This window comes from Carassius gibelio, chromosome B18, assembly GCF_023724105.1.
Source record: "Carassius gibelio isolate Cgi1373 ecotype wild population from Czech Republic chromosome B18, carGib1.2-hapl.c, whole genome shotgun sequence".
Classification (NCBI taxonomy): domain Eukaryota; kingdom Metazoa; phylum Chordata; class Actinopteri; order Cypriniformes; family Cyprinidae; genus Carassius; species Carassius gibelio.
This window is the reverse complement of record NC_068413.1, coordinates 3,307,283-3,331,124: the sequence shown is the minus strand read 5'-3', so window position 1 is coordinate 3,331,124 and position 23,842 is coordinate 3,307,283. Positions and strand designations below refer to the sequence as shown.

Here is a 23,842-nt window from a genome sequence, read left to right as displayed (position 1 = left end):
CGTATAGAAACTGTGATACACACAGTTGTGTATCACAAATGTTCTCTGTCAGTTTAGAGTAATTTAAACAACAAGAAGAGTAAAATTACTAATTTCGTAAAAAAATAAGACCCCAAACTTTTGAACTTTAGTACATATTGTATTATTTTTTTTATCACATATATATATATATATATATATATATATATGTGATAAAAAAAAATAATATATATGTATCATACATTGTATCATTTTGTTTTTTAATAGTACATCAAATGAGCCAGGATTTCTGATGGATTTGTGAATTATCCATCCACGTGTTTTTTTTACCACAAATCTTCTTAGGACAGCAGACTCCTTCCTCCAGCACATCGACTGCATACTCTCCCTCCCTCTCACACAGAGGAGCAGGTTCATAACTGCACTCGGGTTCCACAGGAACCACACTACCATTCTCCAGACACTTGAACAGACAGCAGCCACGCAGAGAGCCGTTCCACACCTCACCCGGGGCGCGTGGAGCACCATCGTTATCTGTACACACTGATCACATGGAAATAACAGGCCATTATCACAACAGCACTTTATTTTTAATACGAGCAACAACATAGTGTGGCATTCTCACCGCACTGGTCCTCGGTGACACAGAAGGCAGAGTCTGCTCGGTGCAGAATGGTACCGCTTTTACAAACGCACTCCTCTCTGATAGAAGAACAGGTGCTTTCCTCATAGTAATCTCGGTTTTGACATGTCCGAGTCTTACATGTATTCACACAGGGTTTATATTCTTTACCAGGAGGACATTTGAGTGCTGTGTGTACAAACACATACAAATATGAAAAAGTGAAAAATTCAGCGTTTAAGTAAAAACCTTTGTGCTTCCATACAGTATCTGTAAACACACTCACGGCAGAAGTTGCTTTTCCTCCAGCTGAAGCAGATCTGATGCGTGTAACAAATGGCCACATAAGCAGCCAGGAAGTCACACTCGTGCTCTTTATAGTGTAAGTCACCAGCCCATATCTTATCACAGAAGTGTTCTGGAGAAACCTTCAAAACAACATTTGGAAAAATAATCAAATATAAAATGGTCAACTCACATGTAGGGCAAGTATGAATTTTCACAAATTAAACACAAAATATCAAATTAAAGTAAAAATCTGTGTCTTTTTAGTACTATTTATATACTATTATGCTATTTATAAATATAATGAATAAGTCTTTATTTTATTTTAGATTTTATTTTAATTGGTTTGCTTTAATAAATTGTGTTATGGGCTATTTTGCTTTGATTTATTTTTATTTTAGTAAGTTTAGTCCTCTAACTTTTTAAACTTCAAACTTTTATTTACTTTTATTTAGATTTATTTCAGTTGCCAATGCAACATTTCAAAATGTTTTAATGCAATATTTATATTTTATTTATTTCAGCTTGATCAATAATATTTACTAATTGCTTTTTAAAAGCATTGGATGTAAATAGGAGGCCTGCACATGAATATGTATTCAAGCTTGTGTGTGGTACCTTGTGGTGACATTTAGAGAAAGGTCTCTGGTTGAGCATGGTGAAACATTTGGAGCAGTTGCCGGTGGTGCAGTTGTCTCCCACTCTGCGGAAGTAATCTGTATCCTCTGACGTATCCACCATCCATCCGTGCAGAAATACTGGGATGTCCTCAATATCCTGGACCACTGTACCATTGGGCAGCCGCAGGTCATCAGCTGGATTACCATCACAACATCCTGACAAAGAAAACAAATACGCTGGTAACAAAATACACCAAACACGCTTACATGACCACAAATGCCCAAGGCTGATAAATTATTAAAACATAAAACATGGAAAAACACATTTAGCTTGTAGAATGTGAGATATTTCAGAATGAAACTAAATAAATATTACCTACCTAAAACCATTTTTTATCTGGGTTTGGACATATTTGGATAAAAGTAGGATATTATCTTATTGTTTACAAATATTTTTCCCCACCCATGAAACCTGATTACATTAGCAGAAAAGTTTACATTTTGATGAAAGATTATAAAAGCAGTTTTCTTCTTTAGCACAAACATGCATTGATAATTTTTGCACAATAAAATCACAGATACTGATTAAGGAAGTAAACAGGGACATATATGATTTCATGATTTCACAGTTGTCTAAAAAGTGCAAGTCCAACATACTGACCGCAGAGCCCCCTAGTGGAGGTGTTATCAGGAGCCGTGTACTGTAGGACCATGATGCCAGTGCTGTGGTACCACTTTATGTTGATCCCACCAGGTGTATTAATGATGTACATGGTCCCGGTGTCATCAATATTGAGGTTCTGCCTTGTAAGAGGAAGCCGTGCCGTAATCTGATTCACCGAAACCTGTGTCAGATCAAACAACAGAAATCACTTTTATGAGCCACGATTAAGTGGAGACACAAGATGCAGGACTTACGATACAATTTTGACTTTTAAATAAATGAGAATGTATTAACAAATGGTTAACAAATTTCAATTGCCATTATCTTGGATTTTACTCCGTTTACTCGAAAACAAACAATATTATAAGATTTACTGGCTGCTCAAATAATAACTACTAAAAATAGAGCTTTGCATTTTGTTGTGTTTTGAACAACATGACTTCGTGACTAAAGAGGTCAAATCTTGCCAGCATTACCTTCCGGTCCAAGCGGTTGACCATTATTCTGTACGACTGAGTTGTAATGTTCAGCTTCTTAAAACACAGACCAGAGGTTCCACCAGAGGGAGTCTAACAGGGAGAGAAGAGGCAAATGAGCTGTATAATAATAATACTGTAAATAACATTTGAACATAAATAAGCTAATAACACACTTACAGGTCTTCTGATGTAGTTCACACTCTGGAAGTAAAAGTCAAGCATTTAATAAAATGTGAAAAGCGTATATAGCAGACAGTCCATTTCTTCATGGTTAAGTGATAGCATGGCTTTACCTCACTGGTTGGACATTTCTCAATGTGACCGACTATTTTCTCCCTGGGCAGGTGTACCAGAATATAAGAACCGATATCATAAAGAGCCACATTATTCCCATCGAACGTGATCACACGCAGGTCAGAGATTATAGAGCAGCGACCTGACAGGACACACAAACATTAAAAGCCGATAACATGATGAACACTTTAACTTAATCAGTGTTGTTACTGTTAACTAATAAAAACTATTAAAAAATGTTTTCATTAACTGAAATAAAATATAAATATAAGGTGAAAAAATTAAGGTAAAGAAGGTCCAGAAAAGTATTAATGACATCATCAGAATAGTCAATCTGCCATCAGTGGTTCAACCGTAATGCTATGAAGCGACAAGAAGAGTTTTTGTATGCAAAGAAAACAACTTTATTCAACAATTAGTCTCCTCTGTGGCTCTCTGCATCACTGTAGAGCCATTTTGGAGAATATCCGCTGAACGCAAAATGCGTACACTATTCTGATGATGTCTTTTATGCTTTCCTGGACCTTGACAGTGTACTGTAAGTTACTAGGCGGTCAATGGGACAGTTACAACACAAGCCTCCCGGTTTTCATCCAAAATATCTTAAATTGTGTTCCGAAATGTTGCCTTTGCAACTAAATGAAGTTGAAAATAAATAATATATACTGTAGAAAAACGAAATTACTTAAAATAAAACATAAAACGAAATTACTAAAAAAATTAAATACAATCGTATAGAACTACTACTAAATACCACAAATATGAACACCTCACATGTAGAGCACTTTGGTGTAACTCTGTTGCTTTTAAATGTGCTATAGAAACACATTTTGACTTGACTTTTTTTATAAACACCTCCCATCTAGAGCAAACCTGAATGGTCATGCGTGTATGACTTACATGGGCACTGCCACAGTGGGCAGCAGGGGTCTGTGTTGGTCTGGATCGGTGTGCCCAGCAGGTTGCACTGTGGCTGGCTGATGTTGTATCTGCAGTGCTGAGAGGAATTATGCAGCATCAGCTGTCCATTAAAGCAGATGTACTCACTGCACTCATCCACACGTATTGAATATGGAGACTGTATGGATACAAAACAGAGACAAGACAGCCCATAAACCCTTCCACCACCAAAAACTATGTAAGGCACCTTAGGATGATTTCAGGTAGTACACATTGATCGGTTGTCTTTTCTGATGCCTGTTCTTGTGTTATATTATGACAGATTCATCAATTATTCACTGCACCACATCTTAACTCATGATTCTTCCCTCAGGACATCAACATCTTGGCAACTGGACAGGAAATACTCAAGAACAGAGTTAAGACTGGAAGTAGTGTTCTCCCTTTGTGGATAACCGGCTAAACTTGAAGTTGTGAATATTTATGAGCAAGTGTGTATTTAAATGTGTCATAGAGGTATCAAGGTCAGGGAGGGAAATGGGAGATGTCAACTCTAACTTATCATTAGAAAAACATATTTTTCTTAGAAAACTCAAGACATAGTAGAAATGATACTTTAACAATTCTCTGATTCTTAAATCTAACGAGTCTGAGGTGGATGTACAGGCAACTACAAGATTTTATTCAGTTTCATTTGTTCATTTTATATTTATATTATGTTCTGAGCTTGTATTATGTATATTATGTATATGTTATGAGCTTTTGGAAGTTTCATTAGTTTTGCATGTTAGAATGTTTTGATTTAAAATATTTAAGCTATAATACATTTTTTATTAGAGTTTTTATTTTATTTTAAATGATTTAAACGATTGAAAATGAAAGATGTCTTGTCCTTTGAATATATTTGTGTTATGGCTCTTTATCGTTCACTGTTTATTCATAAACCATTAAAAGAACTGAACATTACAAAAATCCTTCCATTCCATGTTTAAAGTATATTTGACCATGAATATCACTGAATACTATCAAATTTAAATATTCTATGAGAACGACCAACCCTGACACACAAACTCTTACCGTGCAAGGCCCTGTGGGTAGAAGGAACGGAGGAAGCACTGTTGTTATTCCTGCTGTCTCAGGTGAAGGGGAGGGTGAAGGCAATATCTCAGAGGCTGATGTGGTAGTTGAGGGCTCTTCGGTTGTTGTGGAGACAGATGTTGTCTCTGTGGTGATGATTGTTGAAGTCGGTTCTGAAGTTGTGGTCTCGGTTGTAATGACAGTGGTGGTTGTAACGGTGGTTGTTGGAGACGTTGTCTCTGGTTCGGTGGTGGCCTCGGGTGTGGTTGGCATCTCTGTGGTCGAGGTAGATAGTAAAGTGGTAAAAACTGTTGTTATGAGCTCTGTAGTGGGCGTGGCTGTGGTGGTGGGCGGGGCAGTGCTGACTAGAGGGGGTTCTGTGGTTGATGGAGAGGGTGTTGTGGGAGTTTCAGAGGAGGTGGTGGTAGCCAAAGTTGAAGAGACTGTGGTTGGTGGTAATGTGGGTGTAGTTGGGCTGCCAATTAAATCATCTGGTTCTAAAGGTGTAGTTATGATTGTAGTACTGGCAGTTGTGCTCGGAGAGGTGCTTGGTGTTGCCGTTGTGGTGGAGGGAGTTGTTGTGGTTGTAGGAGCAGAGGTTGGAGCCATTGTGGTTCGGTTTGATCGGGTCACAAACATGTAAGGAGTCGGAGTTGGAGAAAGTATCACACCTGCAAGCACATCAGAAACAACATAGGTGCTAAAAGAGAGGATTAAGATATGCATAAGAAGTTACGCGAATGATGGTTTCACACATACAGTCTTCTTTGTAAACACACCGCCTGGTCACTTCGTCCAACAGCATAGACTTGGGACACCGTGGAAAACAACCTTCAACTCTAAACCAGATCAGAGAGTGAAAGACAACAGATTTGGATTTTTCCTTTTCTGAAGAAATTGTACGGGTGAATACGTCTAGGTCATATTTTCCTCCTTACACTGGATGACAAAGAACATGTAGCCTGTATAACATTTTCTCATGCATTGTGATATGATTTTCATGACAAACAAGTACATACTCACTCCAAAATTACTGCAATGTGTCCAGATGTTTTAATTTAGCTAAATTATCAATTGAAAGAATTTTTTGATTTAGTCTTTATTTTATAATCCTCATTGATTATTTTTTTATTAGATTTTCATTACTGTAAAAAGTATGCTTTTAAGTGTATTAAGTGATTATTAAGTGATTTTAAGTGATAACCTGCCACGATAATGTCACAGAGCAAAACTCTTAATTCTCACACTTTTTGACTCCGTGGCTCCTCATTGAGCAACACAATATTCGAAGGCTCCATGATATAAGCTATTTTCAGTATTTTTGCTGTAATTATTATAAAGAGGCTTGTTTTATATAAATTTTTTGACATGACAATGTACAGTATAATACCTGCCTTACCAAGCAACTTTTGTTTAATTAGTTTTATTGTATTGGCATATGCACATGATCTTACGGAGGTAAAAACTGGCAGCGTGTGGCATCGGGGTCGTTGCATGTTTTCACACATGGACTGGCACATGCACGATACTTCCACTCGCACATCAAGCGGTAGGGGATCACAAAACTGCTCTCTAAAATGCAGGAACACAGCCATCATAAACATTAGAGACATTTGAGAAAGCGCTGCAAATGATGTTTGGTAAGCTTGATGTTTTATAGTCATTTTTTTGTGTGTATTTTCAGTTTAATATGAGGTGCATCAGCAGAACTCCACGTTTCCAAAAAGTGTGCCTGCTCTCTTTAATTCACTGCGCTATATTTATATCCATTCCACAATCAGTGCAGGCAATATGGGCCTGATGATAAGATCATTTATAATTGCACAGCAGATTTGATATACAGATATTTGGAGACTGGTCTTACCATCAATGATAAAACTGCTGCTGATTTTGAAGGTGTATGAATGGTCGTAGTTCTGAACACGTGCGTGTGTATGAGAAAGAGTGAGGAAGACACCCTTCTGACTGTGCAACTCAAAGGAAGATCGGCCAGGTAACCACAGGCCCTGTTGGTGGATGAAGGTCGCTCTCCGTCTGAACTCTTCCCCAGGCTGCCAGTGTTCCAAACGCAACCCACGGTTCCCAGTAACACACAGAAAGTAGTTGGGCCTCTCTGCAGACTCCAGTGAAACAACAGGAAGTCCTGAAACAGTGCAAAATAAAAAATGCAACATCAGTAGATGCTACTATTCAGACTAAAAATAAATGGTAGAGATAAACCATGTATAATTTTTTCAGAAGCTGGTCGATTTTGTTCAGTCATTTATTATTATGATTATTATTTAAATAATAAATAATGAAATAAATCAATAGAAATATTACAGTTGCAATAATACTACTGTAATGTAAAATACAAAATTGGAAATTTAATAATCATTATTATTCAAAATATTATTTTAATTGTATTATTTCAATTATAAAAATGTTACAAATCAATTAAGAAATATATTACTATAGCAATTAATACTATCGTAATGTAAAATACAAAGAATTATTATTACTGAAATTATTATTATTGTTTTATTTTACAGTACAACAGTAAAATTACAATACTAATATTTAATACTAATATACTAATACTTTGCTTTCAACTGTGAATAATAGAGCTTTTATTTTGACAGAAAATCACAGAGCCTTCTTGATTTAATCAACAGATTTATAATTATTCTCCTCAGAAATTTGAGAAAATGGTTTGTGGGTTGCAGTTTTTTAAAATGCATGTTGTAAGTGATCCAAATTCAAAGCTTTTACAAAGATGGAGTTAGTGTAGAGCAGCATTTAATGCAACACAATGAAAACATCAGGTCATTGTATTTTGCATTTAAGCATGTTTGATTGCATGTCTTTCTTCTGCAATTTCTTTCACTGATTTGTTTTGCTGTTGAAGTGAAGAGTTTGTGCTCACTGGAAGCTCGGTCCTTATACAGTCCAGCTGTGATCATGAAGTGGAAAATGGTGCTGGGTTGAGCGTTGGTCCTGAGGAGGGGAAACACTTCACCACTGCTCACATTTGCCCCAAACACACATGCAGAGTCATTCTGCTCTGCGCTGGACAGAATGAACGGACCCTCTCCCAACTCTAAACAAGCATATATAAATAAAAGAGTTAGTGCCAGGATCTTTAGGTGCTTACAGAAGTATTCAATGCAAATAATCATAATAAATCATTCTTACCTTGGTTGTAATATTCACAGTCATATGCTGTTAAAAGAATCACATAGTATTATAAGTTTGCATGCATTATTTCAACATTACCAGCAACATAAAACAGCATTAGCCATGCATTTAACTTTTTTAATGTGACAAATCTGCAACTGAAACAGAATACAGAATCAAAGTCTGAATATATAAACAGACTGAATCAAAGAGGAGCAGTTTTGAAAAGTACAAACTGAATGCTGGGTTAGTTTTGCATTAGAAATGTTGCTTTGCGCATGGGTATAGACAAGACATCTCATTCTGGTGTCCTCATTAAATTGATTTTATATAAATAGAAATGATTAATAAAAATTGACAAATGGGTAAAACATAGAGGTTTGTAGGATAAGTGGCAAAGATTGGTAAAGATTTAAAATGACAGTTTATTAGTTTTGGGCGGCTGCACTTTGATTTTGTGAGTATTTTAATGTCATCTAATGATTCTGGTCGTAAATATGCCTGACAATATTTCTCGGTATATGAGCTATTGTTACATTGAATGACATTTAAATGGGTGTCTTCTACAAATCAAGGCAAAAATGTATGACAGTCATTATTCTTTGCTCAGATTAAATCAAATAAAACAGGACACAATCTAAATTGAAGCTGTATTAAACTTTCATTGTTCGATGTTTGAAATCCCCTTTTCGTCTTTGATCCATTAACCTCAATGACAGACAGCACAAACGGGTCAAAAGTTCATTTGCTTCCTAATGCTTGTACTCACGACACACGGTGGGGGATCTCCAGTTCACTGTGACACCATTTTGACAGCATTTGTGTGCATATGCTGCGATACTGGTGCACAGACACTCACAGTCACCACCACGGTTGCAGTTGCAGGTGTCTGTCAGACAGTTCTTATAAAACCAGGTCACATCCACCTTTGGGATCACAAGTATTAGTTACACACAATACATGAATCCCTAAAATCCCAATTAGCCTGTCACACAATTGGTTATGCAACACACACTCAGGACTGTTGACATTCACCTGAATGTGCTAATGGTGGAATGTTCTATATTTTCAAACATTTACTGCCCCCTAGTGGCCATATTTTGAACGGCAAACCATCTCAAAGCTTCTATCAGATGGTTCATCACAGAGTCTGTGTGTTTGTGTGTGTGTCTTTCTGATGACGTCTTCCAGCCTGTGTGTGGCTGTGGGTAAGACGTGGCCTTTTTATCTATAGTCCAAAACCCCAGAGGAGAGCTGCTCACCACATTGTGACATGGAGCAAATACGTCACTGTAGAGAAGGCCACACTCCCGCTTAGCATACGGCTGCCGACTGAGATCTCCTTCACACGGTCTGTGAACTACAAAGTCACTCTCACACTGCACACACATTAACACATAAAAGCTGTTAAGTCTAAACGTCTAGTGTAACTCTAGAGTTTACTATTATTTTACAATTGCAATAAAACTATGGCAGCATGTAACATTTTAAGAATACACTACCATTCAAAAATGTAGGGTCAGTGAGATTTTTTTTAGGTTTTTAAAATAAGGTTTTTATAATCACCAAGGCTGCATTTATTAGTTCAAATTAGTTCAGTAAAAGCTGAAATATTATTTCAGTTTAAAATAATTGTATTGCTTTCTTTTTACATATATTTTAAAATGTAATTTATTCCTATGATGCAAAGCTGAATTTTCAGCAGCATTACTCCAGTCTTCAGCATCACATGATCTTTCAGAAATCATTCTGATATGTTGGTTTGCTGATCAAGAACTAATATCGGTGCTGAAAACAGTTTTTCTTTTATTTATTTATTTATTTGTTGTTGTTTTTTGAGAAAATGTAATAATTTTTTTAGGATTCTCTAATGAACAGAAAGTTCAAAAGCATTTATTTAAATTAGTTTTTTGTAACAACGTAAATTTTTTTGCTGTTACTTTTGATCAATTAGATGCATCCTTTCTGAAAAAAACTAAAAAAACTAACTTCTTCGAAAAATCTTACTGACCCTAAATTTTTTGAACAGTGTACCCCAGTCTAATAGTATTGTGAAGTGTCATACCTGTCCAACAGCCCAGCTGTCTCCAAAGGCCTGTGCGTTACTGACCTCCATATGTCCAGCTGTGGTCATGTCATTCACTGTTACCATGTCAAAGTTTCCACACAAACCACTCATCTGACCCTAAAGACACAGCCAATTACATTATAATAAGAAATACGGTTTATAGAGTATTAAATGATACTGCTGATTCAACGACTCTTACTTTCCACTGCGGTCCAGCACGAATATGGACTGTGGTCTTGCGGTCCCATAAAATGGTCAGATCTTGAGCAGGAAAGTGGACCACAGTGTAGTATCCCGCACCCCATAACTGAAACTCATATCCTCTTCCCACAACAGTAGATGAGCTCTGGAGGACAAACACAAACCAATTCAAATCAATAGTTAATACAGACTACAAGATAATATAGAAACAATAACCAGTCTCCTAGTTTATGAAAGGGCAAATGTGCCGTTAATCAGCTAAAGATTGGGTTATGTCTTTTACTCACAGGTTTACCAGAGTTGTCACTGAAGTAGATTCTAGTAAGGCCAACATAGATGAGCAGGTACTTCATGCAGACAATGCCACTTTCGTAACAATCTTTATTTTGAGCAACGATGGACACCTCCGTCTCACCAACACTCTGCATGTAGATACAAGATTGTTGAATTTATAGTGTGCAATTGATGCCTGACACTTTATCATTTCTACCTCTGAGAAACAACACCTTTCCTTAAAGACAAAGTGTGTGATTTTTGTGTCACCAGCATCAATCAAACAAAATCTAATTCTATCTAAATACAAATTCTATTCTGAAAAATAAAAAATCATGTTTCCACAACAATATTAGCCAGCATAACCGTTTTCAACATGGATAACAATATTAATTGTTTTTTGGGCAGCAGATCAGTATATTTCTTGAAGATTTCTGAATGATAATGTGACATTGAAGACCGGAGTAATGATGCTGAAAATTCAGCTTTGCATCAGAGGAATAAATTACATTTTAAAATATATTAAAATCGAAACTATAAAAATATTTCATAATATTACATTTTTACTGTGTTTTTGATCAAATAAATGCAGCCTTGGTGAGTATAACAGACTTAATCTTTTTGTTGACCACTTGTTGAGCAAAAGCTGTTATGTCGGACCTCTCAAACAAACTTTCATTTGAAAGTCACTTTGTTTACACTCTTCAGGAAATCTACCAATAATTGTCTTATAGATCTGTATACCTGCATATTAAACTAGGACAAGAGAAAGTAATTTAACATTGAAAAGTGGCACATCATATTTAAATAACCAATGCATTGCTGTATAATATTTTAAGCACTGAAACCTAGTGTGTTGTTGTGAGTTTGTGTGTACATGTGTGTGTGTGTGTGTGTGTGGGCATGTTTTTGTGACATATCAGGACACAACTCTGTATAATGACATGGGTATGACACAGGTATTACAAGGAGAGGGTGAGAACATAACCCATGTCCCCATTTTTCAAAACGCTTATAAATCATACAGAATGAGTTTTTTTGAGAAAGTAAAAATGCACAAAGTTTCCTGTGAGGGTTAGGTTTAGGGGTAGGGTTGATGAATGGCGATAGAATATACAGTTTTTTACAGTATAAAAACCATTACGCCTATGGGATGTCCCCACTTTTCACAAAAACAAACATGTGTGTGTGTGTGTGTGACAAAAGCCATTTCTTTTTGTCGTGATGGAGAAGTCTGTCCCCCGGGTAGATCAGTAGACTCCTCAGAGAATCACTGGCCTTTAGGAGACACCAAAGTCTATTCACCTGCATCTTAAGCATCCGCACACACACACACACAAACGACACACACATGCATACACACTCTCTCAGTCATTAAGGCCAGTAGCAGGTTGCATTGCGTAGGCTGATAGGGAACAGATTACTCTTTGTTATGTGCGGCTCTTTGCTGAGTTTCTGTGCTGGGACTGACATTAACTCTGGCTCCAATACCACAGCCCTGTTCTAATTAAAAATCCCTTCTGATTTTCCCATGATTAGTGGCGGTAGAAGCAGATCTCTTTTCCTGCTACTTTATCCGTCCCTACTGAAGTCCGCAACGTGTGAGAGCACACACACGCACACACACACTCTTTGGCCCTTCATTTAAAACTCTTCAGTTTAAAGGTTCAACACGTTCAACTGGTGAAAAACACTCTTTGTTGAAGGCAAACTGGTAAGCGCCCCTCCACTTGGTCCTAAGACCAGCACACAAGGCAAACAATCGTCACTGTTTTACAGCACTTGTACAAAAAAATATGCTTGCTCTTACATTTAAGCTTACCCATACAAAAAAGTCTTATTACTGTGGTACATATCCAGAAACCATGGTAAAATGGTCAACCACTGTGGGTTTTTTAATGACCGACAGTTATACAGTATCTACAGTGGAGGGTGGGCAGTATACAGTAATGCCTCTAATCCAAAAATGGTAAATACCATTGAGAAGTTTGGAGTGAATACGATTTTTTTTTGCATAAAATACATTATACTTAAGTATTATATGCTTTAAATTGGTACAAAAAATTGACAATAAATACATTTATAGTGATTACAAAAGATTTATACATCAAATCAATTTTGTTCATTTGAATTTACTACTGACCCCAAACTTTCAAACAAAGTCTCTAATTTCAAATATTAGATGTATAGGTCAGCATTTTTTTTTTTTTTTTGCTAGTGTACCTAAAATCACAAACACACACACTCAGGAAGTACCTTGACCAGGTAGACCTGGCAGTCGCTGACGTAATCATACTCCAGGCCATCAAATGTGTGGTAATGTCGGTCACTGTAAATGGTGCACACTGCTGGACATGGCGAATATGTGCAGTTAAAGAACCCATGATGACACACACTGGAGAGACACAGAGAGAAACCAAGTCAAATGTTATTTAAATATAAACAGGTACTGTACACTATTATTCCTCAATTAATGGCTTTTATGATTATTTAAACTATTTAAGGAAAAATTTCTTCTAACTGTGTTTCACCTAAATTTAAACTTCTATCAAATGTGGAATAAAGATGTAATCTTGGCCATAACAACCATAAATTCGTCATAATGAATCGTGGTGTGGACTTTTTGTTATGATTTGTAATGTTAATGACATTTATCATTTTTGGGAGAAAATAAAGTTTGGGGTTAGTAAGACTTTCTTTTTAAATGTTTTAGAAAAAAAAAGTATCTTATGCTCAACAAGGCTGCATTTATTTTATTAAAATACAGTAAAAAATGTAATAATTCTTGTGATGCAAAGCTGAATTTTCAGCATCATTACTCCAGTCTTCAGTGTCACATGGTCCTTCAGAAATCATTCTAATATGCTGATTTGTGCTCAAGACACATTTTAAAAGTTAAAAGGTATTCTGTCATATATAACCTTTCAACACTCTTAATTTGGAAATAGTAATTAGACACAGAGACAGTGAACAAGAAAAATTCCACTAACTGAAGAACCACACATTAACAGAAAACAGAATTATGGAAGCTAAGCACACTAAAACCAACTGACCAGCGGTAGCATGGAGTGTCCACTGTCTCTCCAGGGAGATACTCTAGACCGAGCCAAGCACAGGGGCAGTTCTCCGGGTAATAGCATTCTCCATTATGAGTCACTAGCCTGCACCAATTGAAGAAGATGGTGTAACATTACGTGCTCAGGTGTCAATAGACATGCATACTTTTCAAAACATTTTTTCAAGATGCAAAGACGACAGTGATTACCCAGCAGGACATCCACATCCTGGTACACATGGGGTCATGGGAGGGCAGGTCAGGTTCAGCATCAGGTTTCGACAGGTCAGTTCACAGGCCACGCCCACACCTGAAGGTCCACGCCCACTCTGACCCCGGCAACTATAGTAGACTTTTCCATTGGGACAATCTCCGCTCTCAGGCTCTGAAAAAAATGGTTATGTGCCAATGTTTAGCAATCTGACTTAGGGCTGTGTTCAAATCCATTGTCATGATTAAAAGTAGCAGTGATGATTGCACTACTAATAATTATCAGGCAACCAGTTCAATCTAAATTATTAAAATGTATTGAAAAACTAAAATGGACACATGATATAGTATAATGCAGCCAATAATGCAGCTACCTGAATACTGTACGGAAGATTTTAGATCACAACCAAATCTTGCAAATGAGCAATGTCTTGGTATTTTGTTATATGAAAAAGAGAAAAAGGGGAAATTGCTATCTCCAACTCCCAAGTCTCCCTCTTTCTTTGTGCATGTGTATCTGAGGTTCAGATCTTTCCAGCAATCAGTCCGCTCAATGCGCTACCCCTGAGAATATACTGCTGACCCTCGAAGATGAAAACACTTTTTTTCCCGAGGAAAATAGAGGTAAGAGTGAATAGAGGGTCAGAAAATGACAAATAAAAGTTTACCTCTCTCTTCAGGCACACACTCCATCTGACCATTTCTGCAGAGACTAAAGAAAAATCATTATGAAATTTAAACAAACATATCAATATCCAAAATTAAAAATAGCACACATTCTTATGTATGGACAATCAGTTTCCTATGCTCACCAAGCCTGTATTTATATGATCAAAAATGCATTAAATCAGTAATATTGTGAAACACTATTATAATTAAAAATTACACAACGTACATGTTTGACAGCACAAGCCTCCATGGCCACACACTCACCATGGTCCAGATGAGCTGAAGGACACTTCACCAGGCTGAAACACTGAACCCATGAAATAACAGTGACATTGGGAGCTGAAAAGAAACAGGAACAAGTTAGAAAAGAAGAAGCTATTTCCTTTTATAAGCTAGTATGCAGAAATGACAAGGCGAGGGTGGGGTTGTTGGCGTTTGGTTTATTCAGACGTACAGTGGCACACAGCGCTGGCGAGCGTGATCGTAGAATGATCCCTCGGTGCAGCTGCATCCTTCAGCACAGTCGCCATCACACACTTCACCACTGCTGATTGACTGACACGTCCTCCCGCACGCTGATGTGCACGAGTGATACATCATCCCTCCTAAACACACCATACCTACACACACACATTCACAAATGACCTCTTAAACATACACGTGCAATAGACAGATAGATATGCAGAGTTGCAGACAGACAGAGAGATGTAGGTATGAGCAACGAACCGCACTCAGAGACGTGTGCTCGGAAGTTGATGGTGACATGATGTTTGTTGCAGATGTATGCGTAGTGGGACAGAGCAGTGCAGAGGCAGGTGCTGCCACATCGACAGGCCTGGTAGCGGCACTGCTGGTGGTACATACTGGGACTAACATATGCATGGCATGCCACAAACACTTCCTCCAAAAGCACATCACACCGGGCAGCATAAAACACTGAAACAAAAACCTTTTTAGCATCACATGAAAGTCTAGAAATCAAACATCAGATTAAATGCTAACATTAGGATAGAGGATAGAGGCCACAGAATCGAACAATTAAATTCAGAACAGGCTTTACACTCAAACACACAAGGAGATTGGTATGGTTTCCAGGAGCTCTCGTTATGTGCATGCATACATAAAGAAAATATTTAGAATTAAGAAAATCTTATAGTAAAATAAATAAGCATCTGCACCTACACTGTACATACATTTAGATCTCTTCTGTAACCTTTGAGCTGTTTATTGGGACAAACATTAATATTGTAACTAATAAGCAAAGTAATAGCATAAGTACCATTTTGCTGGTTCATTTCACAGGGGTCGATAATAGGAATGTTAACAGGGCTTATGCACGCTGAAGACACTTTCCAGGCATTGACGTGCAGCTGTGGGGTTCCTTCAATCATTCCAGCAGGAGAACTGGAGGATTAAAACTAATTTATTTACACATCAAGCATTTACATTTATGCATTTTTAGACAGTTTTATTCAAAAATGACATCACATTTAATATATACATTTTATGAGTTCATGCACTCCCTGGGAATCAAATCTGCTCACGTCAAAGACACACTCATAATGCAAACCAGAAAGCTATTGAAAGACATTTAAAATGTTTTGTTGAAAGTAATTCTATTGGGATTATTACTATTAATTATTACTTTATAATTTATCTAATAATATATTACGTAATAACAATTTAATAATATAATAATATATACTTTATAATTATTATTACCATTATTGTATTATTATTCTATTACTTTCTATAAATGACTAAATGTAAATTCAGAGGACCAGCCTCCATTTCTCACAGGAAATCATCCCGTAGGTTTCCGTTGAGGGTCCCACATAGGCCGAGTGTGGAGCCCATCCAGGTGCTGTCTAGCTGAAGGTAGATTCGTCCACCCTGCCAATCATACTGAAACCTCAGGCCAAAGACAGACCGCAGACCCACAAACAACGATGTCAGCCAGCGAATGCTCACCGTGTCTAAAAAAAATAAAATAAACGGGAAATACAATTTAATCCAATATTTGTTCAAGTAAAATAAATATTTAAATGTGTAACATTTTTGCTTATTTTTTTATTTATTACTCTACTTATAGCTATTTATTATTCATTATCATATCTGTATTCTTTTTTACTGTTTACTTGATCTTACTATTTAAGCATTTTTAACTAACTATACATATTTATCACTGCATTTCTACATTCAGAACTGAACCTAGAAATGTGAAATAAAAGATACTGGACTTTAGTGAAAAAATAAAAAAATTAGACCGTTTTGCTTTCATCAAAATTAATAGGCTGTCTATATTTATTTTGAACACATTTACTATTAAAGTGGTCTAATACTGATGTAAAACTGTGAACCTTACCATCTGAGTAAGGCAAATTGACAGCCATACTGGCCCCAATAACAACTTCCCCCTCTCTGGTGAGAGTGACCTGCCTGCTGACATCTTCATCCACCACCAGAGCCACTGAGTGGATGCAAGAGTGCTCCTGGGACTGAGAGAAGAGAGACTCCATTAAACACAAACAAAACATCTTGATGCCAAACATACCCAGAAACACTCTTCTTACCTCTCCACAGGCTGTGTACTGAAGTGTCACAGTAAACTTGGTGCTGCCGCGGCTCTTCACTAGCACATACTGGCAAGAGCCCATGTGCATGAAGATCCGCCCATCAAAAGTGGTCACATGTGCGTCACCCATTACTGTGCATTCCGCTGGAGGTTAAAAAAATTATAATTTAATTCCAAAATCATTTTTGACTACACTTACTTTTTAAGTTATGCAGCCCAAAAGGGAAGATGGTGATGACAAAAATATGAGATGGAAAGAAAATTGTTATTTTTTTTATGTTTTTGCGTTTGCTCACAAAAGTCGAGTTTCTCTGAAAAACGTTGTTTTCACAAACAAAACCTTTAAGTCGCACACAAAAAGACTGTGTTCACTTGCAAAACTTTTATGTTTACCCAAGAAACTTTTGCCTTTACCTACAAAATGTTTTTATTTGCGAAACTTTGTTCACTTGAAAAAACTGTGCATCAGCTTGCAAAACTGTTATGTTTGCATGAGAAACTTTGCATTTGCGAACAAAAGTTTTGCGTTACCAGAGAAAGTTTCTGATTGCTCTTAAAACTATTGCATTTTTATTGCGAACTATTGCATGAAAAAAAAAAAACATTAACTTGCAAAGAAAGTTTCTTGGGTGAACGCAAAAGTCTCAGTAGAAAGGTTTATCAAAACATTGTGGTAAAAATAACTTAGATGTTGTGTTATACTAAGAATACAAAGATGCCTGTTTTGGTGTGCAATTCTGAAAAACTGGGGTATACAAAAGTTTTTACTTACCAGTGCAATTATTCTCTGTGCAGTTCCACACTCCTCCCATACAGACACTGAAAATGTAATTCATGTTATATTATTTTATTAATTGTTTTAACTTATTCATGAATTTAACACGACAAGTTCGTTTGTTATGGAACAGTTTTCTACTACGGTTAACTAAAGGTTAAAACATGAAAGAAACAAGTTTTGTTTGGTGTATTAGATGTAAAAGAGTAAAAATGAGATGTTTCTAACCAGACAGTGCAGCCCTGCTCTAATACATGACCAAGAGGATATGGTGTACCATGGTACACACAGGGGCACTGAGACACTGCTATACAGGTGCCATTCTGTAAGATCAAACCTGAGAAAAGCCAGACAGAAAGAGAGCCATGAGTGAAAGAAGTGAACTATAATTCAATATAATGAAGTCACTAAAATCATACTAAAGTTAAAATGTTCCATAAATAACTGCAACATGCATTCTGAAGTGCCTTAAACTGCTTATTTGTGTAGTCCTTATAATACCAAACATTCACAAATATTATGCCCACTTAAGCGTCTGGTTATTGGTCTTACTGTACCATCTGGGCAGTAGCATCCATCCAGACAGTGTAGATTGGTTCCCAGACACTCTTTCTCAAACGTGCATGTAGGTGGGCAGCAGCTGATACAGTCTCTGTGGACAAAACTATCCTCACATCTGTCCGCTGAAACATCAACAAATCACATCACAAGCTGCAAAGTTTATGGCATGCATTTCCTTTATGACATGAAAGCAGACTGACCGCATGTAGGAAAACTGTCCCTCCATTCTCTGACGGGGTATCCCACATGAGAACAGGCCCTGGTGTACTCAACAAGAGTCCGACAAAATGTCTCCTCATCATCTGACCTAGGGAAAAATTTTTTAAATAATTTAAATGTTAGTAAGCCCTAAATAGTCAAAAGTACAAATGGTTCTAAGAAAGAACATAAAGGGAGAAGTCAATTATTTCAGTATGGTGATGTGAGACTGTAAGGGCACTAAAGCTGCAAGGTCAACATGCTCTAGCAACCTGACCCTCTCACTACCTCTTCAATCAACAGTTGAGTTGGAATCTGTTCATAAACTCCAGCAGCTATTTCATCACTGTAATCAATACACACACACACACACACACACACACACACACACACACACACACACACAACTCTTACAAATTATAGTACAAGCACAAACACATGCATGCACACACACACAAACCTATAGTATAAGCTACATATAACACTCTTTCTGCAGCTTTTGCCATATGCAAGGTATTTTCATTACTATAATTAACATAATCCTGTTGGAATTGGGAAGTGTGGAATGCAGGAAATAAGATAGGGAGGGGAAAAATATTCAAGAAGCGAGAGGGGACAGATTTAAAATCCTAAATGTAACAAAAATAAATGTTCAAAATTAACATTAGCACAAAGGTTAATATTAATACTGTTAGTATGCTACAATTAATCATTTGACTTTAGGTTCACTATGTTTATTTTCTACAGCCATGTTCCCACATTTTAAGCTAATAATTGCAAAAGATCAAATTATAGAATTCCCAATGAATTTTAGTTCTAAATTAAATTTTGATTGAAGACAACTGGCCTTTAAGTTCCAGTGATCCAAAGATGGCTGAAGTTTTATATCAGTGTTCTTATTAACTTAAAATAAACTATAAAAATATGAAGACATTCATTTATTTTAATTATTTATTAACTAAAATAAAGATAAAATAAAATAAAATTCAAACATTGCTTTAGAAAAATTTTGATTTGGGAAATGAGATTAAATACCAGTAAGCTGAAATTGAAGGACTAAAATTGCTAAAACGAAAATGGAAACAAAAAATTAATTTAATTAAAATTTAAAAAATTAAAAATTACTTATACATTTAAAAAAATTAAATTGAAAATTGATATTAATAAATCCTGTATTATTATATAAATAATACTGAAAAACACTTCAGATACAACTGATGAAATAAGTCTATCAAACAAGTCTAGGCCAGTCAGTTTAGATAGTTTTAGAGTATTCTTTAGACCAGCAAACTGACCGGCTAAACACAAGTTTGGTCCAGGCTTTTTTCAGCAGGGTTCAACTTCAGTTACACCATTTAGACAAAACCACCACACTTGACTTACACACACATGTCCGAAACACAGCTGGCAACAAATGGATTTGGGTCAATGTTCTCATGGCAGGAGATGAAAGGAAAGAAAAGCAATGCACTGCACTTCTCAATGGCATCCTGCTCAGATGACAGACAAACAGGAAAAGTGGCTAAAACACATTTTAAGTTGAATAATCAAAAATATTTTGATAGACATATTTTCTGACCCTAAAAACTCTTGTTTTAAACTATCATACATTCTAAGAACCATTTAGCTCAGTTCAAACCCATTATCCAGTGTGTGAAAGCGTACATCCATATCTGACTCAGATGAGCAAGGTCCAGGGAAATCATCATCAACCTCAGGACAGGGTCTCTCTTGGGGCAGATCTACTGCCCAGCTGTTCCCAAATTCAGCAATGTCTTCAGAAACTATACCTAATAGTGCAAAGTGCAAAGCATGAAGGACACCATAATACACTTGTTCCAACAGAAATGATAAAGAATTAAATTGCCCCTAAAATGTTACAACTCATCTGTAAATAGACAACAGTGGGATGGCAGTGTTCAGACTGAGAATCCAACTCTGCTCAGCTTTGATATAATATCATTGTTGAGATGATGAGTGTGTGTCCGGGCCTGTTTGTCTCACCGCGGCTGCTGCTGAAATCATCCGATCCGTCATCATTGTAGTTTCCACACAGACCACAAGGCCTTCCTTTGTGTGCTTCGGTCATTTTGAGGTAGACTCCAGAGCTCCCATCCCATGCCAGAGAAAAGCCAAATGTGCTCTTCACCAGGATATAGTCAGCCAAGCGCTCAAAGAAAACGTTATGCACTGTCTGTGGCAGACTCAGTCTGAATAAATTCATAAGAGACAGACAAAAAACATAAACATTTGATCCAGTTTGACATTGAAATGTGTTGCCTGGGACTTTTTAAGGGATATTATATCATCATTTTATATCATCATTATTTAATACCAAAAGCGGCCAAGGTTTCGAATGTTCTCTGACAAAACATACACATCAAACCGAATGATTTATCTCTCCATCAGCATATTTTTCTTTAATACAATCCAATATTCGAAATTAATTCATCCAAGATTCACTACTGTTCAAAAAGTTTGCGGCCGTTTATATTTTTCAATGTTTTCGAAAAAGTAGTCTCTTACACTTAAGGGTGCATTTGTTTAGTCCAAAATACAGCAAAAATAGAAATACCCTGAAATATGATAATAATTTAAAAGAACAGTTTTCTATTGTAATATATTTGAAATGTGATTTATATCTGTTATGCAAAGCTGTTTTTTTTTTCAGCATCATTACTCCGGTCTTTAGTGTCACTCATTCTGATTTGCTGCTCAATAAATATTTCTTATTATCAATGTTCAAAAAAGGTGCTATATTTTTGTGGAAACTGTAACTTTAGAAACTGAGTTTTTCATGATTCTTTATAGAACAGAAAGAACAGCATTTATTTTAGAACTCATTTATAACATTATAAATGTCTTTACTATCACTTTTGAGTAATTTATTGCATCCTTGCTAAATAAAAGTAATAATTTAATATTCCAAACTCACCTATGTCCTCCCTTTAGCACCTGGTAACCACTAATATAGATTTCCTCTTCATTTGGGAAAAACAGACTCAGACCACGTGGACATGAATACACTGAACCACTACATGAACGACTGTTATGAACCTGCCAAAGAGAAATAAATTAGCAATGCAACTATCAAAAAAAAAAAAAAAATACATACATAGGAAACAGACCTGGCGCAGCTTTAACTTACCCACACCGTATACTGGGGCTCTGTGGAATGGCAGTCTTTGGCCAGGATATACGAACAGGTTCCAGGGAAGTAGTAATACATTCCATCAAAGGTCTCAAAATGATGCTGACCCCATGAACGGCAGATCCCATCCCTGTCCTGACCATGGTTGGGAACTGACAAACACACACACACACACACACACAAAAAGACCAAAATCTCCTAAACAAAAAAAAACTGTTGTGGTGGTAGGTCCTTGTAATACTATAAAGTTATGGGACTGAATGATTATAAATATGTGCATTGTTTTGGAGAAGACTCATTTACTCATCATCTATTTGATCAGAAAAACAGTATCTAATAGTAATATTATGAAATGTATTACTCCATGAAATTTGAATATATTTAAAAATGTGATTTATTCTGTGATGCCAAAGCTGAATTTTTAGAACCCATAACTCAAGTCTTCAGTGTCACATGACCCTTTAGAAATCATTCTAATGTTTGCTGGTCAAGAAAGATTTCTGATTATTATCAATGTTGAAAACAGGTGTGCTGGTTAATATTTTCGTGGAACAAATGTTTTTTGATTATTCAACCATTTAATTCAATATTTGTGCCCCATGTAATCAGTTCCCCGTTGGGCATGTAATCAGTATTGCTTATATGAATACTGTATGTGTAGTAACCTGTTGGTCATACCAGCTGCCTTGCTTATAGTGCGTGGTTAATTAAACACACATACAGAGTTCTTTGTGAGCAGCAATCTATTCCCAGAACATCTGTAATCCAATGCTACCAAATGCAGTATAAGACATAGCCTGGTCACGTAGATTAACTGGAACCAGTGAGTAATGCCACTTGAATTCTAGTAATTAAATTCAGGGATCCTTCATCCACATTTAATGGTCAGCACTGGGTGGCAGATGATAATATCAGACCGTACCTTACTATAATTACATGGAGACAAGTTCCATTTTGAATTTAATATAAGTTCAGTGCGTGCTTCTTACTGATTTGACAGCGATCCCCGAGACCCTGGAACTGAGCACAGTCACAGCGTCCTTCCTCCTGGCACCAGCCACCATTAAGACACCCACAATATTCTACAACACAAACATACACAAAAAAAAGGGACATTGCACAAAGAATTACAATGAAACTTTAAGTTATGGGCCAAGCACTGAAGGTGAATAGCTCGTGTTTTGGTTGTGACAGATTTTAGATTTTCTTTTGCTTGACAGTCTAAAGCAAACTAAAGGACTGTATACATACATGTATATATAGTTGGTTTTGAATAGTTCACTGTTCAACTTCCAAATCCTCCAACTGTTTGAATTGAACAATTTGAACCCTTTGGCTTAGAAACAGTTTCTGGCTCCCTTTTATTTCTTTGCTCATTTAGAGTTCAGTAAAATCATGAATGTAAATGTGTCTAACCATTAAATTGACCACTGGTTTCTGGATACTCCCAGTGTTATTTAATCATAATTTAGATACTATTATATCTATAGACAATTGTGCGGTTTAAAATAAGGAGGCAGTTTATTCCAGTTTACTCCAAAATAACAAAGGCAGTAACAATTCGACAAATATTTTGGAAACACTTTACAGTAATATTTCATTAGTTATCAATAGCCTAGATAACAACTTTAGTTAACATGAAGAAAGAATGAACAATACTTTTACAGCATTTATTAATCTTAGTTAGATGTTATTTACACTAAGTGAAAATAGCTGTATTTTCTTAGCAATACGCTATTTACACTAAGTGCAATTAGCTACAGATTCTATTTATTTTCAATATTTTATTTTAGCTTTTTACTCTTATTTAAAAAATTTTTTCAACTAACATTTTTTAATGCTTTCAGTTAACTATAACAACCCTGCATAATCCTTTATCCTTTAAATATGATTCATTATTGGTAAAAATTAATCTAAAAACATTTGGCGTTGTGATGACCAAATCACACAATGCTTAGTTCACACTGAAGCTGACAGTGGCGTAACTTCACAAAACATTAGTTTATTGAAATATAACTTCATAATTTAGA

General features: G+C 36.3%; 1 protein-coding gene across 1 annotated transcript in view; it reads right to left on the bottom strand.

Moving 5' to 3' along the window:
* Nucleotides 1–21,890, bottom strand: part of LOC127977076 (otogelin-like protein) — a 32,132-nt gene extending 10,242 nt beyond the window's left edge. The window contains exons 1-40 of the mRNA XM_052581764.1: nucleotides 21,810–21,890; nucleotides 21,597–21,718; nucleotides 20,666–20,871; nucleotides 20,327–20,451; nucleotides 20,045–20,151; nucleotides 18,664–18,770; nucleotides 18,460–18,585; nucleotides 18,131–18,239; nucleotides 17,900–17,946; nucleotides 17,126–17,271; nucleotides 16,918–17,044; nucleotides 16,351–16,528; nucleotides 15,832–15,956; nucleotides 15,279–15,488; nucleotides 15,007–15,172; nucleotides 14,817–14,891; nucleotides 14,552–14,595; nucleotides 13,884–14,058; nucleotides 13,672–13,779; nucleotides 12,875–13,013; nucleotides 10,633–10,767; nucleotides 10,344–10,490; nucleotides 10,142–10,261; nucleotides 9,339–9,455; nucleotides 8,846–9,002; nucleotides 8,095–8,121; nucleotides 7,826–7,999; nucleotides 6,785–7,063; nucleotides 6,375–6,492; nucleotides 5,680–5,759; nucleotides 4,921–5,591; nucleotides 3,844–4,021; nucleotides 2,943–3,085; nucleotides 2,827–2,850; nucleotides 2,647–2,739; nucleotides 2,168–2,351; nucleotides 1,505–1,722; nucleotides 888–1,029; nucleotides 605–790; nucleotides 310–522 (exon numbers count right to left, since the gene is read on the bottom strand). Coding sequence (XP_052437724.1) covers nucleotides 310–522; nucleotides 605–790; nucleotides 888–1,029; nucleotides 1,505–1,722; nucleotides 2,168–2,351; nucleotides 2,647–2,739; nucleotides 2,827–2,850; nucleotides 2,943–3,085; nucleotides 3,844–4,021; nucleotides 4,921–5,591; nucleotides 5,680–5,759; nucleotides 6,375–6,492; nucleotides 6,785–7,063; nucleotides 7,826–7,999; nucleotides 8,095–8,121; nucleotides 8,846–9,002; nucleotides 9,339–9,455; nucleotides 10,142–10,261; nucleotides 10,344–10,490; nucleotides 10,633–10,767; nucleotides 12,875–13,013; nucleotides 13,672–13,779; nucleotides 13,884–14,058; nucleotides 14,552–14,595; nucleotides 14,817–14,891; nucleotides 15,007–15,172; nucleotides 15,279–15,488; nucleotides 15,832–15,956; nucleotides 16,351–16,528; nucleotides 16,918–17,044; nucleotides 17,126–17,271; nucleotides 17,900–17,946; nucleotides 18,131–18,239; nucleotides 18,460–18,585; nucleotides 18,664–18,770; nucleotides 20,045–20,151; nucleotides 20,327–20,451; nucleotides 20,666–20,871; nucleotides 21,597–21,718; nucleotides 21,810–21,890 — 5,929 coding nt within the window. The remainder of the gene's footprint in view (nucleotides 1–309; nucleotides 523–604; nucleotides 791–887; nucleotides 1,030–1,504; nucleotides 1,723–2,167; nucleotides 2,352–2,646; nucleotides 2,740–2,826; nucleotides 2,851–2,942; nucleotides 3,086–3,843; nucleotides 4,022–4,920; nucleotides 5,592–5,679; nucleotides 5,760–6,374; nucleotides 6,493–6,784; nucleotides 7,064–7,825; nucleotides 8,000–8,094; nucleotides 8,122–8,845; nucleotides 9,003–9,338; nucleotides 9,456–10,141; nucleotides 10,262–10,343; nucleotides 10,491–10,632; nucleotides 10,768–12,874; nucleotides 13,014–13,671; nucleotides 13,780–13,883; nucleotides 14,059–14,551; nucleotides 14,596–14,816; nucleotides 14,892–15,006; nucleotides 15,173–15,278; nucleotides 15,489–15,831; nucleotides 15,957–16,350; nucleotides 16,529–16,917; nucleotides 17,045–17,125; nucleotides 17,272–17,899; nucleotides 17,947–18,130; nucleotides 18,240–18,459; nucleotides 18,586–18,663; nucleotides 18,771–20,044; nucleotides 20,152–20,326; nucleotides 20,452–20,665; nucleotides 20,872–21,596; nucleotides 21,719–21,809) is intronic.
* Nucleotides 21,891–23,842: the final 1,952 nt, after the last annotated feature.